Source organism: Chenopodium album, chromosome 9, assembly GCF_948465745.1.
Source record: "Chenopodium album chromosome 9, dcCheAlbu1.1, whole genome shotgun sequence".
NCBI classification, from domain to species: Eukaryota; Viridiplantae; Streptophyta; class Magnoliopsida; order Caryophyllales; family Amaranthaceae; genus Chenopodium; species Chenopodium album.
This window is the reverse complement of record NC_137842.1, coordinates 44,999,647-45,016,164: the sequence shown is the minus strand read 5'-3', so window position 1 is coordinate 45,016,164 and position 16,518 is coordinate 44,999,647. Positions and strand designations below refer to the sequence as shown.

Genomic DNA, 16,518 nt, shown 5'->3' with positions numbered 1-16,518 from the left:
GACTTGCTGAGCCGAACTCGTACTCTTTTACGTTTGTTGCAGGCCTTACAGCTGTGCCAAGAACGATGGTGTTCAAAAATGATGAGGATGGAAATAAACAACTTTTCGGCCTTAATGTACCAATTTATTAAAAATAAACACACATATATGCACAATTAAAACAGCAATAATATTGATCCAACAATGCGAATAGATAACATCAAATACAGAATTGGACATTTAAAAATAAACTAGAAACTATTGGGACATTTATCCACCTATATATTCAACAAAAATGTACAAAATAAGGTGCCATGATTCTAAGCAAAAGTCTAAAGAATGATACAAGCTTCTTCTCCGCCTCATTTTGCATTTAGCTTCCATGAATATGAACTCTATGAGAAAATTCCATTGCAATACCTACAATTTCAAGTGAAGAACATGAATAATTGAACATTATAGCAATGCATCACTACAAGTCCCATTAATGTAACATGAAAGTGCAAATATGGGACTTGAAAATGAGGAATTTTATCTAAAGTATCTAGTTCTGCTGTTAGTCAAATTTAAAGAAGCCCTTGGACACTACAATGAACTATCACCATGACCAATGAATGGCCAACAAAAGTAAGCAGCCAACACTGATGAACCGCTGAGAAGTCTACGCAAGACAGCCAAAACAGGGATGACTAGCTGAGGGTATAAAATACTTAATGATTCGTGAAAGACAAAATATATCCACTCCAACCTTGCCTAACTTGTACCAAAAATAAGTTAAATATCCAAAAAAGAATGAGAATATGTTCCAAGTAGCAGAGAGAGAAACAAACTAAAAACCAAGGTAGGCCGAGAAGGGAGTGACAGCCTGATAACGCAACCATTGAAACAAGTTTGAGAATAATAACATATAAAAAATACCAGTCTCCATGGGTTAAAAAATTCGCCTGATCATTTCAATTGTTTTAGCCGCCCTCTCACAGAAAATTTCTATATTATGAGCCATACCAAACCAGCAAGACATACAGGTTTCTTGCCTACTTTAGGATGCATTGGAAGGACACTTTAATACAAAATGGTGAAGCACTACTCATCGAGTCTATGTTATGTAGATTCTTCTTTTCACCTCAAGTATCTGTGCCCCACCATGGGTATTCGCACTAGAATCATATTCACGTCTGACATAATAACTAGAGTCCAAGTAACATACTAATGATGCTAGGATAGTTTATATTAAGTAATACATATGAAACTAAAACCAAAATGCATCCTTGAACTCTATCATCCAGATAAGATCATCAAAATAAAATTAAGCTTACTTGCCTACCATTTAGTTCCTTCAATGATTTGTTATGCGCTAAGTGGTTGAAAAAATGTGCGACTTGATTAATCACATCCGATGGTCTAAATATTTATGTAATTCAAAGTAAGGTGGCCGAATACTAATACCCTGCTTTTGAAAATAGTAAGACATGAAGCTAAATCTTAAATAATAAGGAAAAACTGTCAAGAATAATACGACCTTTCGCCTATCTTCCAAAAATAAAACGACCTTTTGATTATCCCAAAATAATAAGACCTTCAATGGACATCCGCTCAAAATAGAATGAAAAATTGGTAATCGGTTTAATGGGTCAACCATAACACATGGCACGTTTTGATTGGTTAGGATTTACTCCCTCTGTCCCCGAAAGAACGACCCTTTTAGGCTGATTTTGCAGGTATTAAGAAAGTTAAATAAAAAGAAGTAAAATTGTATTGGAAAGATAACTTTACATGGGGTTTATAAAAAAATAGAGAGAGAAAGTAATAAAAGTACATGAAAAAACAAAATTTTATATGGGGAAGCTAATTTTGCACAAATATTATTGTAAATTGGTAGGTATTTTAATGCAAACGGGTCAATCATTTTGGGACTAAAATTAGGCTAAAAGGGTTAAACTTTTGGGGATTGAGGGAGAAATATTTTAAATTTTAAATTTCCTTTTTAACAAAATAGATTTTAACTTTATTTTTTCAATAAAAAATAAATCTTCCCCCATCAACCCCTCCCTTTCTCCGTCAACTGTCATACACCTTCCCCTCCCCCTAGGCCCCTACCTACTCATAACTTATCAGTCATCACTCCTCACCCAAATACTAGCACTTCCCTCATAATCACCCCCTTCCTTTTCTTAGTTTTTTTTTTTTCCCTTAAACAGTGGTTGAAGAATTTCAAGCGTAAGGGGGTGGTTTTGTTGGTGAATCTGTTTTGGGGTTTTTGAGGGTGGCATTAGGAGGGTTTTTAATGGTGGGTAGTTTTGTTTGACGGAGGGGGAGGCAGCTTGTGGGTGTTTGTGGGATATCGTTTGTGTGGTGATGAATGAAGGATGTGTTAAATTGTGACTCGAAATCTAGTAGGGCTGACTTTGAACGCTTATATCTCTCAAACTACAACTGATTTTGAGATGATTCAAGTTGGAGGTGATAGCTTGGTTCAAGAGCTTTCCAACGATAGGTCATATGCCCAATTCCGATAAGAAACGAGAAAGTTATGACCGTTTTACAAAAACCTGACGAAGCTGGAAATTTGCAACGAGGCTGCGAGCTATAGCTCACTGCTCAGCCCTATGAGGACTTGCGGCAGGCATGAGCTAGCTACCGAGCTATAGCTCGGTAGTTAGGTTATTTTAGGATAATTTATGGAATATTTCCTAAAATTATATCTTTTCTATGACGGCTATTTGAGTATACTTGGGGAACAATCTTAGGGTTTTATTAGGGTTTCCTTGTGTTATAAAAGGACCCTTTAGTTGATCAATTAGATCATACCTTATTGAGCCATTAGATTTAAGACTCCTTGTATTATTCTCTCGTTCTTTCTCCATTATAGTGAAGAAGCTCTCGAATCCCCCACCCGTGGATGTAGGTCTATTTTGACCGAACCACATAAATCATTGTGTTGTTTGTTTATCTTCTTTATTGTTTTTTCTCCGTTCTTAATTTCATTGACTTGTTCCGCATTAATCAAACATAATTACACCCTTATTTCCTAACAAGTGGTTTCAGAGCCAAGGTTTTAAGGTCTTAAGGTTTAGGTGTTTATAGGTTAGTTTGATTAAATTATGCCAATGAAATTTGATATTGAGAAATTCGATAGGCAAGTGAACTTTGGCCTATGGAAATTGAAGATGAAAGCCATCTTGGTTCAAAGTGGCTGTCACAAGGCCCTTGAAGGTGTATCCAACAAGCCTTCGGGCATGACGGTGGATACGTGGGAGGAGATTGATTTGAAGGCTCTTTCGGCAATTCAATTATGTCTCTCTGATGATGTTTTGAGAGAGGTTGCCAAGGAGACGACTTCTGCGGGTTTGTGGTTGAAGTTGGAGTCACTTTATATGACAAAGAGCGTGACCAACCGTCTAGTACTCAAATCTAGACTTCATGATCTTCGTCTAGAAGAAGGTAAACCGCTTAAGTCTTATTTAGATGAATTCTTCTCTATTATTATGTATTTGCAAAACATCGATGTTGAGATTGATGATGAGGATATGGCTATTAGGTTATTGTGTTTTTTACCGCCTACGTATAAGCATTTTCGAGATACTTTATTGTGTGGTAGAGATGATTTGAGTTTGGAGGATGTTAAGGATGCCTTAACTCAAAGAGATTTAATTGACAATAAATTGGTTAATAAATCTAATAATCCTGCTCAAAATAATGCTTTAGTTGCTCATGGTGGTAATAAGAATTTTGGTAAAGGAAAAGTTTGTAACTATTGTCATGTGAAGGGTCATATCAAATCCGAGTGTTGGAAATTAAAGAAGAAGAATGAGGAGAAGTCCAATGAGGACAAATCCGCAAATATTGCCAATACCAACGATGATGATGATTATGCACTTTAGGGTTACGAGCTTTGGGGTTGCGGTTTCTACGATCTCTTCATGATAAGTTCCCCTTTGAGATCTCTTGGTAAAACGAGAAACCGTGTGGATTTTTGGTATGGAGTCTATGATAGATTGCTTTTGATTTTTTGTTTGTAATAAAGTAGCAATCTTGGTTATGCATTAGATTTTGTTCTAGTTATGCTATTTCTTATCTCAATTTGGTACTTTTGTGATTTATTAAGTACAATTGCAATTTAGAAATTCTTGAAGTAATTTTTTATTTTTCTAGAATTGCTTAAGTTTTTTTAGTTTGATTTTTTTGAGATGAATAAGTGTTTGAAGAGAGTTTGGTCAATTTTGATAAGCATGCTTGGCGTCGGGACATTATACTCTCAATCTAGGCCATGTGATGGTTTTGTGTACGGAACTTTGTGTTCGGAGACGCACCGGTTCACAAGTTATGGAAGATGTCTGTTTGGTGATAGCCTAATGTGAGTAGGCTTATGGAGTTTTGTTTAAAGTGGAGGTTTTATGTTTTATTATGAGCACTACTTCTTGTTTTTTGGTTCAAGGTGGAGTTACCTTGTATTTTGGTCGATTTCAAGTCAAGGTGGAGATTGTTAAATTGTGACTCGAAATCTAGTAGGGCTGACTTTGAACGCTTATATCTCTCAAACTACAACTGATTTTGAGATGATTCAAGTTGGAGGTGATAGCTTGGTTCAAGAGCTTTCCAACGATAGGTCATATGCCCAATTCCGATAAGAAACGAGAAAGTTATGACCATTTTACAAAAACCTGACGAAGCTGGAAATTTGCAACGAGGCTGCGAGCTATAGCTCACTGCTCAGCCCTATGAGGACTTGCGGCAGGCATGAGCTAGCTGCCGACCTATAGCTCGGTAGTTAGGTTATTCTAGGATAATTTATGGAATATTTCCTAAAATTATATCTTTTCTATGACGGCTATTTGAGTATACTTGGGGAACAATCTTAGGGTTTTATTAGGGTTTCCTTGTGTTATAAAAGGACCCTTTAGTTGATCAATTAGATCATACCTTATTGAGCCATTAGATTTAAGACTCCTTGTATTATTCTCTTGTTCTTTCTCCATCTCGTTCTTTCTCCATTATAGTGAAGAAACTCTCGAATCTCCCACCCGTGGATGTAGGTCTATTTTGACCGAACCACGTAAATCCTTGTGTTGTTTGTTTATCCTCTTTATTGTTTTTTCTCCGTTCTTAATTTCATTGACTTGTTCCGCATTAATCAAACATAATTACACCCTTATTTCCGAACAGGATGTTTGACAGTGATGTAGTGATGTCGTGGCTGGGGGCAAGAAAGTTGTGCGTAAAATGGTGCGCTTGGTGGTGCTGTTGGATGGTGCTTCTGCCGGAATTTATAGAGGGAGAAGATGAAAAGGGGAAAGGTGGAATCAGTTTTTTAATAGAAGTAAAAAAAAATTAAAATCATTTTTTTAAGAATTTAATTGTTAAAATTAATTTAAATGCTATTTTTTTATAATAAAAAAAACTCTAACCAATCAATATATGACACGTGTCCTAGTTAACTAATTGAACATGTTACTACCCGGTCATGTTCTATTTTGAGCAGATGCCCATCAAAGGTTATATTATTCTGGGATAATCAAAAGCTCATTTATTTTTGGAAGATGGGCGAAAGGTTTATTCTCGACAGTTTTTCCAAATAATAATTAAAAAATTACCTGTTGCTGAACTTTTCAATGGCATCTGATGCATAAAGAAGTGTTTCGTTGGCTTTCTCCAAAACCACATAGAGCTCTTTTCCTCTCAATATCCGAGCAACAACCCATGAGTTATTTTTGGCCCTGATGCACACTTCCAGGTCTTTATCATGATTTACATCGTCATCTTTAGTTCTACTCTTTTCCATGTCAATCTCTTCCCTCAGCTTGCACATTGCAACCAAAGATTCCTGGAAATACCAGATAGAATTAAACGAAACAGTATGATTAAAATCAAAACTAACCTCATATGCATAATGGACAGATGCTATGAATTCCACTGTTACTCATATTGTAAGCTTTGATTGGGGTGATATTATTTTTTTATTTATTGGGTGGGGGGAGGGGGGAGGTAACTTAAGACAAAGTAAAAGTTATGGGTAAAAAATACTCAATTTAAGTAAATGTAGCACAATTTGTTAGCATCAGAAGCTACCTTTGCCAAGGTTGCAGCTTTTGCTGCAGGAGAAGCCCTGGACACGCATCTATCACCATCCACTAACAGATACCGATAACCACTGACATGGTACGCATTCTCACCTCCCCAACCTTTTGCAAGTTTTTCTTCAACTTTCAAGATCTTTAATGACGCCTATCAGATACATAAAATAAACATTAAACACAAAGAATTTCGACAATATCAGCATAAGGATGACCTTTACACAAATTTTTTTTTAAAGAAGGACAAGTCAAAAGCACTAGATTTAAAATTTTATAAGATTACCAAGCTAAATAGGACCAGAAGGAACAAAATTATAGGGGGTTAAATAAAAAAAATAACTTAGGAGTACATCTACATATATGTATGGAAAATTACATTAATGAACAAAGACACAAACAAAGACACAGTAAATAAATTAATACCAAACAAAAATAAAGAATTATAATAATAAGCAAAGTAGCAAACTACCTAAACATATGGAAAAAGCCACTGATTGTATAATGCAGTATAAATGCTAGCATTTTTTTTTTTTTTGGCAACTGACAAAAGATATACTCATATTCTTTTAAAATACGGAGCAGAAATAGATACTAACATTCTCCAAAAGCTGCTGCTTCAGCACAGGTATCTCTCTTTCTGCATTATTAATAGAGGTGACAGGAATCAGAAGAATAATGGTGACATTTTTGTGCTGATGTGCACAAAGATACATTCTCTCTTTTGTTTGCTGAAGCCAAACAGTGCGGAATGAAGCATTCATATCTGATCCCCATTGGTTAGTTACAAGAAAACCATCCTTCCCTTTTGACCACTTGCCCTGCTGCAAAGGCCTTGCAATGAGATATCTACTTTCTCCACTAGGGGAGGTATCTCGGGATCCTTGAACTCGTTCTGTAAAAGTGGATGAAGTTGGAAGGATGGATCCTGCTGTAAGATGAGCAGCAGTATTTCCTTTACGTAAATAGGACCATGAGCTACCACTGGCAGATAAAGCACGAGGAGTCATCCTCAAAACAGCATAAGTATATAAGTTGACAGTGTCATCCTGGAAAATCACGTAAGATATTAGCATTGTAAATATATTTGGCGTGCTGTGATGCACCCAACAAAACTTTTACTGAAAATGATAAAACTAAACAAATTGGAGTCAGAAAATACCGGACAAACAGAAGTTGACACCAACAGATCATGGAACAAGACAAGGGAATGGCACCCTGCACTTCCAGCACATGATTCAAGCACTCGTACTAGTGACTGCAAATTGCCCATTTCATTTAGGTAAGAGTAGGTAGTTACATCAAAAGGGGAGATTTAAAAAACAAAAGAAAAAGGGAACAATAACCTATTGTTCAAATTTATTTCGCATTTATTGGCAGAAGCATGCATATTTGATGATATAAATAAACAAGCCAATACTCCAGCATCAAAAACGATATTTAATACCCACAACAAACAAACCAAATATGAACGAATTGATAGTTACTCCCTCCAGCCCCATAATCTTCTTGTGCTCCTTCTAAGAATGTCTACAAAAAATCTTCTAGTTACTTAAAATTATTATTATACCCTCTCAATCCATGTGATGTGGACCTCTCCATTCTCTCTCTCTCTGGAGCTCTATTCATACGCTACATTCTACATTATGCAGATTCTCTTACCCACTACCTATTATTTACTTTTTATTTTCCCACCATATACTAAAAAATCAACCCACCCTACTAAATCCTAAATATGTGTGTCCAAATCTAACAGGAAGATAATTTGAAGACAGGAGTACAAAAAGATAATCCCTAAGTCTTGAAACCTGCATATACAGTAATAATTGTGAAGAAGTTGACACCCAAAACCAGAAAGTGTATGTAGTTCCCACATGGAACAACCAAATTAGTAAGGTGATCAGTATTGAACAAAATTATAGAAGACTATCTATAGCATCTCATACCTCATTTAAAAAGGGAAATCAAAAAACACTTTCGATGCACGCCATTATTACATCAGTCTGCATCAGTGTTACCGGAAACATGGTATGGACCCCTGATTTTGAACCAAATTTGATAGACTAATTGATAATACAACCCAACTAGGTGAACCCTGCGACCAGGTTCAACAAGCCTATGACCTGCATTGATGAAGATTTTTATTTATGATTCATTTCCATTCCTAGGTGTACTCAATTTGTTACGCGTACCAATTAGTGTTCTCGTTCCCGTATTCAAATCATATCATACCGCAAACCATGTAGCATTGGTCATTTGGTCAGCATACTTGCTTTTACCATACGTACATAACACTTTGCATAACCTGCATCGTTGAAATATTTTTATTCACAATTCATTTTGTTCCTTGCATACCCAAATTGCTACGGGTACCATTTAGTGTTCTCAATCCCGTACCACGAATCCTATCATACAGCATAGCCACATACCATGTAGTAATGGTCATTTGGTCTGCATACTTGCTTTACCACAACACTTTGCATTCAAGTAAAACCTGCACCACTTGTCAACGAAGCCAAAGGGTTTGCTACTTTAAGCTTAGAATTATAGCATTCCAAAACTATTGCAAGGGTTCAATGTCCTTTCTACTTTTTTTAAGAAATAATAGACCAATCAAGAATTTTACAATGTATGGCCTAACATGGACAGCCTTTATACTTGCAGATTGCAGATCTACCTATTTGACCCCATCTTTTTTCATTGGCTGCAAGAAGTTTCTGAAAATCTTCTGAAACTCAAGGACAGTAGGCCCATTTCTCTTGAAAGTTAAAAGTCAGAGTTCCAGGTCAAATTAAGAAATTTCAAGAACTCAACTAAGTAACAAGCCATGTAGCACCAATACAGACAACAGAAATAAACGAGAAAGCTGATGAAAAAACAGCAAATCAAAATATTAAAAAACATATCGATTATTAATATCTATCAATTCTTATTTAAAATTTCTCAAACAATAAGTCTGTGAAATTTTCCATTTTTTAACAATTATTACAGAAATTAAACCGCTAAAAAATATTTGAGGGTTAACGGTCAAAGCTTTAGAATTAGACAAGTAAAAAGTAAATAAAAAAAATAATTGATGAATTACCCATTACATAACAACAGGCAAAGAGGCCAAGAGGGTAGTGAAAGAGTCAAAGACAATAAGAGGTGTACTACTTACGTACAAGCTGTGTTGCATTCAAGTGTGAAATTTTTACCCATTTATTCAGTAATCAGTATTCCCACGGGAGGTGAGAAAGATAGAGCCTCAAAAAAAAAAAAATGTTGGATTCACTACTCAACCGTAATCTCAATGTTTGATGAATACTTAGGAGTTTGGAATGAATAAGTTATCGATGTCTTTTATGGGTAAACAGTTCAATTTAGTACCAGGGGACACAAATACACCCAATTACCATCCCCAAGAAGTAATGGGATCAACATACACTTTGGGACGTCCTGGGGAAGTATTTTCAACGTAATTGTCCCTTCCCCGTCTACAGTACAGGATACACTCTATAACAGGCGTACTCATGCTTCATAGGTAACAAGTGCCATTGGTCATAAACTTACATGCCCTGACTACTTTACAGATTACAAGGCCACTCTATAGCCATTGACAATTTACATGCCTTCACTGCTTTAAAGATTACAAGGCCACTCCATAGGTAACAAGTGCCATTGATCATATATAAACATGCCCTGACTGCTTTATAGATTACAAGGCCACCTCATCCAGTGTGTAATTTCATGTACATATAGCATAAGTTATCGATGGTTCAGTTGAGCAGAATCAACCGATCATAACATCCTGCAACCTCAGTCCCACAGGTGAGCGCAGCAAGCAAATGCTCAAACGAGGATCAGTCATGGCATCATACCATCTGATAGCACTGATGCCTCAAGCAAGGGGCCCAACAAGGGAAAGGCGTAGGGTAAAATTAATGCACCCATAAACCTACCAATCAAACAGTCTGTACGCTAAAGCATAGAATAAAAATTGCAAATAACTGACTAGCTAGTAGCTACTAAACAGAGAATAAGTCAAAGCTAGGTCTCTATGATAATAATTTTGTCCATTGTAATCAACACACCTAAGATTTGACAAGCTGGTCATTTTTCAAGCTAGACCAAAATGCATGGGGAGAAGTTCTCGATATAACATATAATCCTCAAAAAAATTTGGAGAAGAGTTTCCCAGCATTTGGAACTATTAGAGAAAGGAACAGCCAAAAAACATTTAGAACCTTGGGCACAAGAAACATGTCCTACATAACTTTTCAGGAGAACCCTTAATAAAAAATAGAATTTGAAAGATGTATCCAGAGGATCCTAATAGCAACAACAACAACAATCAAAGCCTTAACCCAGAAATGGGATTGGCTACAACCAGGATATACTTCCTCTTTGGTAGAAGAACTAGATAATCTTTAGCTTCATAGAAAAGAAATTGTTAGTTCTTACAGGCTGCGAAGCTCGGACTCGGCCAACCACCCCACCGTACCGGTGTCGACACGACGCGACCCGGGTGCGGACACGGAATCCGGGTCGGACGCTTGGGAGAAAAAGTGGACTCGTCAGTCATAAACCCTAGATCTAAAATAGAAGGTCGGATTCACCAAAACAAGAGTCGAAATCTTAGGGCTTTTGATTGGAAGGGAAAGACGAGCAGGCCAGCACCAAGAAGTTGCCGGTTTTCTTAGCCGGTGACGGGAGGCTGGGTTGACATTTTCAAGTTGCAATTTCTGTTTTCTTTCTTTTTTTTTTTTTTTTTTTATAATATAATTGTGGAGGTGGGGGTAGGTGGGGAAAAGTACTTACTTTTTAGTGGGGATATAATCACGTGTCCTCTAACTCCTCTTTACCAGGTTTACCTTTTCTTTTTCCCTTCTCATTTATCTTTATTTTAATCTGAACAATAAATGTACTTTGACTTTTCTTTCTTACTGTTTTTTTTTTCTGCCAGGTACAGTACTAAACAAAAAATTTAAAATAAATTAAAAAATCATTGAATAATTAACTTTTTTTTTTTTTTTTTTATTATTTTAGTATATTTTTTTTTTTGCATTTTCGTGTCCCCGAGTCCAAATCCAAAATTTGGACTCTTTAAAAACGTGTCCCCGGATCCTTAGTTTTAGAATTTTCCGAGTCCGACACTTTGACCCATACCCGAGTCCGACACCCGTACCCGAGTCCGTGCATCCTAGCTTACAGGCATGATTATCCCAGTTCCTGCACGGTAAAATACTAATTGATGATGATACGAAAGATATACAAAAGGATTTAATATATTCATGGTTGAACACATCAAAGTTAGGGCAGGCAGGACTACAATTAGAGCTTTTGAATGATGAGGGAAAGCTTTAATGACCCCTATTGTTGTCACCACTTAACAATAGAGACCACAGGGAGAGCAGAAACTGTTCCTAAGCTGAAAAGATGGAAGAGACAGATCAGAGGCTCCACAGGGAGCAAGGGGCGTTGGCAGACTTTACGGATTGGATGGGTATAGGAGATTTTTTATGACAGAAAGAAAGAAAGACGACAAGAAGTGTCGTTCAAGTGTCAGTTCAGATAAGAGATTTGTAATCAATGGCTCGGGTTCTTACAACTTTAGAAGAACCTTAGTGAACAACTGCACATGAGGCCACCTACTACAACCCCAAAATACCTATTCCTTCAATCGGGGTCGCATACAGTCCTAACCATCACTTGTATCCGCCACACTGGTCCACATTACATATATTCATTCTTACCTTCACCTTAACCGATCAAAGTTCCTCATCTATCAATCTCTCATCTACTATTAACCCGTTTTTCCATCTGTATTCCATATGAATGTTAGCCCCCATTTATTTTTTAGGTAAAAAGATAAAACTAAGCACTACTGATGGAATCAATAGAAAAAGTGAGGGAGACCAGCCATTGCAGACATCCTCTCACTCGTTGAACATCCTATTACAGTATTACACAAACACTATACATTTTATGATACATGCAAACATTTACAAAAGATTGAAGTAGGCAACTAAGGCAAGTAGCACTATATGGCCAGTTTTTCACAAAAAATCATTACAGCAGTATTTCTAGAACTAGAAGTAAAGATTGGGCTTCTTTTAAGACTTCTTTAATCAGGTTTAATTAATTTTAGGATTACAATGATATAAGAGAATTGATTTGTCACTGCCTAGGTCCTAGAAAATAACAGGTGAGCTTTTCCTGCCAGATGATGCAGTACACATCACCTGTCACTGATTCTGGACCAATTTCTGATCCTAAGGCTGAGACAGATGATAACTCAGAATAAGATAAGCTACATTTAAAATACATCACCACCAATGAACAAAATAATTTAATTATATCAATCTAGGACGCATCAGATGAAGCAATAACTAACAAAGAGTTATGAATCTCTTCAACTATAAAAAATAAATAACCCAATTACATACCTGAATTTCTATTGCAGCCTCACGTCCTACAGTCAACATCTGCACAGTTCCTCTTTCTTGTAAAGAATCATGGAAGGATGGTAGTTGGAGTTTCTTTCCAGCAAGGAAATCTGCCTCAAAGAGAAAATTTTAAGTGAGGCACGAGGGAAGCAACTTCAGCACTACGCCACAATGGCACAAATCCAATGAAGAATGACACAGGAACTTCAGCATTACCCCAGCAGCAGAAATCCAAAGCATACCGTTTTTGACATGCTGACAATTAGTAACTTAAAATAAATTTTTACAACTTAAGACAGTAGAAAGACAATCTCAATTTTATAAAAGAATCAGGCCTTACCAAACAGATAATCAGTGATAAAGGAGAATAAATGTGAGCGGATAAGTGCTCCAGTAGATTCCTTGTCAAGCATTGCTCTTATGGATCCATTGAACATTACAAACAGAGAATGCACTTCTTTAAGCATTCCCCTTAGGGCCTCGATACGCCATATACCTTCCAACTCCTTATTCTTTTCCACTACCTAGAACAGACAAAACCACAGAATAAATACAGTGGATACTGAACACACATAGTATATGAAGCTATTGGATATTCAAATCTCCATTCGGTTGTCCTCATCGTGGGATGAATGCATTGTCCTTTCTCCTAATGCCCCAATGAAACCCATATATGATGGTAAAGTTACGTATTTATAATATGCTAGAGTAAAATGGCAGCAATGTCAGCTTTTCCTTTATTTTTAATCTACAAGTCTACCATATGGTAATAATAATAATAATCATGTATAATAAATTAATATTTTTTTTTTTTTTGAATAGGTATAATAAATTAATTTGATAAAACACATTTCCACTATTAAAAAGAAATATTCAAAAATTTTGTAACATTACACCAAGGGGTGGAGAAAAAAATGAAAAAAGGCACCAAGTGAAATCATATATATTCTCAATTGTGGAAAGATGGGACAAATTGACTATAAACCATGATAGAGGGAGTGTTTTCCTCTCTTACTCATATCCCTTTCCCCAATATCTCCAACAATCTGTCATCACCAGCATCTCCAACAATCAAAATACAATCTACAGGGTACAAGCTCTGAACCCAGTTCAGATATATTTGCATTCAACTTAAGTAGTTAAGCATTATTATCAGTACACAACAATTAAGTTTATAACAAACAACAAATCAAGTCTTAGCTCTTAGCCTACCACAAGCTTCTAGAGATAGATTCCTCATCACCCAAGCAGAAACAAAGGCCCACCTCACAATAATAAAAGTCATACAAGTTAACTGGAAGGGATATTTATTAGTAAAAGCACAATATACATACCATCACCATCCAAACGTCAGGCTCTGCTTCATAGAAAACATGGGAATGCCTCTCAGCCTCAATGACTTCACAAGCAGCATCTGGAGAGAAGATTCTACAGAAAAGATAAAAATTTTGCTACTGGTGAGCAGAAAACTCTACACATACGATCAGATCATACTAAAAAATTAACACTCATCACATCAAGTTAGCATGTACATGCATTCGACTGCACTAACTTCATACACACAATCTCAAAAAGAATGTAAAAAAACAAAACTCTTGAACAAATCAGTGGAGACATCAACAAACACAAACTCCATTTCCATTTTACTCCACAAGTAAAAAAATAAATAAATAAATAAACATTAAACAACTTTAACAATCAGCCTATACCCATTAACAAACTCAAATTATCTGTAGAAATGAACACCCTTCTAAACTATACACAATGTGGTCTACTTTGCAATTCCCACAATTATTTGTAGAAAAGAACACCCTTCTAGACTATACACAGGATTGCCTACTTCGCGATCTCCCCAGTTATTTGTAGAAAAGAATACCCCTATAATTATACAGAGTATTGCTTACTTTGCAATCTCCCCAGTTATTTGTAGAAAACGAAAACTTCTCTAAATTATACACAGTATTGCCTACTTCGCGATCTCCCCAGTTATTTGTAGAAAAGAATACCCCTATAATTATACAGAGTATTGCTTACTTTGCGATCTCCCCAGTTATTTGTAGAAAAAGAAAACTTCTCTAAATTATACACGGTATTGCCTACTTAGCAATTCCCCTTTTATTTGTAGAAAAAGAATACCCCTCTAAAAATCAGTATTGCCTACTTCGCAATCTTCCATTTATTTGTAAAAAAGAATACCCCTATAAATTATACTAGCACAGTATTGCCTACTTTGCAATTTCGAAAAGAATAACCTCTAAATTATACACAGCAATTTCCCCAGTAATTACAATCGTAATTACAATCATAACACACAAGGTAACAATCATCAAATACAATACACATGTCAATTCCGCAAACCAAAGCAAATTAGGTTGAAGCAAGCAAGAGCATTAACTAACCTTGTGAAGGTGATCAAACCTTCACTAAGCCCAATCACAGAGAGTTGATCAGTCAATGGCAATTCGGAGGGATAGAAATACAGAATTTTTTCAACCTCTTCACCTTCTCGCTGACCCCTTCGCAGGTCAAACACACACAATTTCACGGCGTCAGCTGAGATCGTCGCAGTTGAGTAAAGCCCCATTCTTCGAAATCACTCTTGCCCCAAAAATTATGCAAAATTCAGTAAATTAAACCATGAAAAGTTAGGGTTTTAGCGGTGTTGAATCTACTCCAACAAGGGAGGAAGATTATTATATTAAGATTGATTCACAATCATGCCAATAAGAAATGAGAAATTTTTGCATGAAAGTTTATAATTTCAAAAGAAAACAGAAATTTTGGCGATCTATATTGCAATTATGGTTTATCGATCATGTCGCAAACACCCTGCTACCAGCGAAACACCTACTTCACATTTAGTACCGGTTTAATGAAATAATGGGGCTCACTTAACAGATTCCGTTAAGTGGTAGCAATATCTATAAATTTGAGATTTGGGTAATATATATATACTCCCTCCGTTTCTTATTTCTTGCAACAAAGGGGGTTGCACGGTTCCCAAGTCAAAAGTTTTTAAGCATAATTATTAAAAAGTAAGGGCATGTAAATGATGTATTAAGGAGGGAGGGGTGAATAATTAATTAAACAACTAAAAGTCCAGCACCACCATCGATGAACGCGTATGCCATCCAGAACCACCAGCAATGAAAAGCTACCACCTAGAACCACCAACAAAGCCACCCAGAAACCACCCGAAGCTACCCAGAACCACCCAAAATCACCCAACAAAACCACTTCTACCCGAAAACCACCCAGATTTAGAACCCACGCCACCCACAACCACCATCCAGCCCCACCACACCAAACCCACGAAACCACCAAAACCCCTTTTCCACCCCTGCGAAACCACCAACACCATCGACACTACCAGATTTTAACCCACCGACACCACCAACACAACCGAAAACGACCAGTTCTAAGACCCACGAAACTACCAAACCCACGATCCTCCTCCACCCTGTGAAACCACAAACCACAAAAACCACCTTTGCCACCGAAACCACAAAAACCTACCGACGACCCACTAGAACCACCCACGACACCACCAAAAGCACCGACGAACCACCAAACTCACCAACACCAGATCTGAAGCCCACTTAAAGGGTAGTTTGGAATTTGATTATGAGAGATGAAGATGATAAAATGATAGATGAAGGAGGAGAGAGAAAGATAATGGGTTTGATTATTTTAGATAATCAATTTACTGTACATTAAGGTTATAACGGAATATAATTATATGTAACATTATGTGTTAAAAAATTTTAAATAAGGGTATATTGGTCATTTTAACAGAAAAAAGTTTCTAAATAAGGAAAAAAATAAGTTTGTTGCAAGAAATGTGAATCACCCCAAAATGACAAATGTTGCAAGAAATAAGAAACAAAGGGAATATATATATATATATATATATATATATATATATTGGAAGGCTCATGTAAGAACCCTCCTTTATATAAGAACCAATCTTATATAAGAACCCATCTGAACCGTAGAATTGGTGTAAATCTGACCACCCAAAATGAATATGGTAGTAATGTCAT

At 36.4% G+C, this 16,518-nt stretch overlaps 1 protein-coding gene across 2 annotated transcripts; it reads right to left on the bottom strand.

The window, feature by feature from the left end:
* Positions 1-102: 102 nt before the first annotated feature.
* LOC145558534 (vacuolar fusion protein CCZ1 homolog B-like) lies at positions 103-16,163 on the bottom strand. 2 transcript variants are annotated; one of them, XM_081619802.1, is made up of 10 exons: positions 14,875-16,163; positions 13,810-13,903; positions 12,816-12,999; positions 12,692-12,730; positions 12,476-12,585; positions 7,210-7,305; positions 6,647-7,096; positions 6,046-6,201; positions 5,571-5,800; positions 103-399 (listed from the first exon to the last, which is right to left on the bottom strand). In XM_081619802.1, the coding sequence occupies exons 1-10, from the start codon at positions 15,057-15,059 to the stop codon at positions 375-377; spliced, it is 1,569 nt and encodes a 522-aa protein (XP_081475928.1). In that variant the 5' UTR covers positions 15,060-16,163; the 3' UTR covers positions 103-374. The 2 variants fall into 2 exon arrangements, with proteins under 2 accessions (XP_081475928.1, XP_081475929.1); XM_081619803.1 differs by lacking the exon at positions 12,692-12,730.
* Positions 16,164-16,518: the final 355 nt, after the last annotated feature.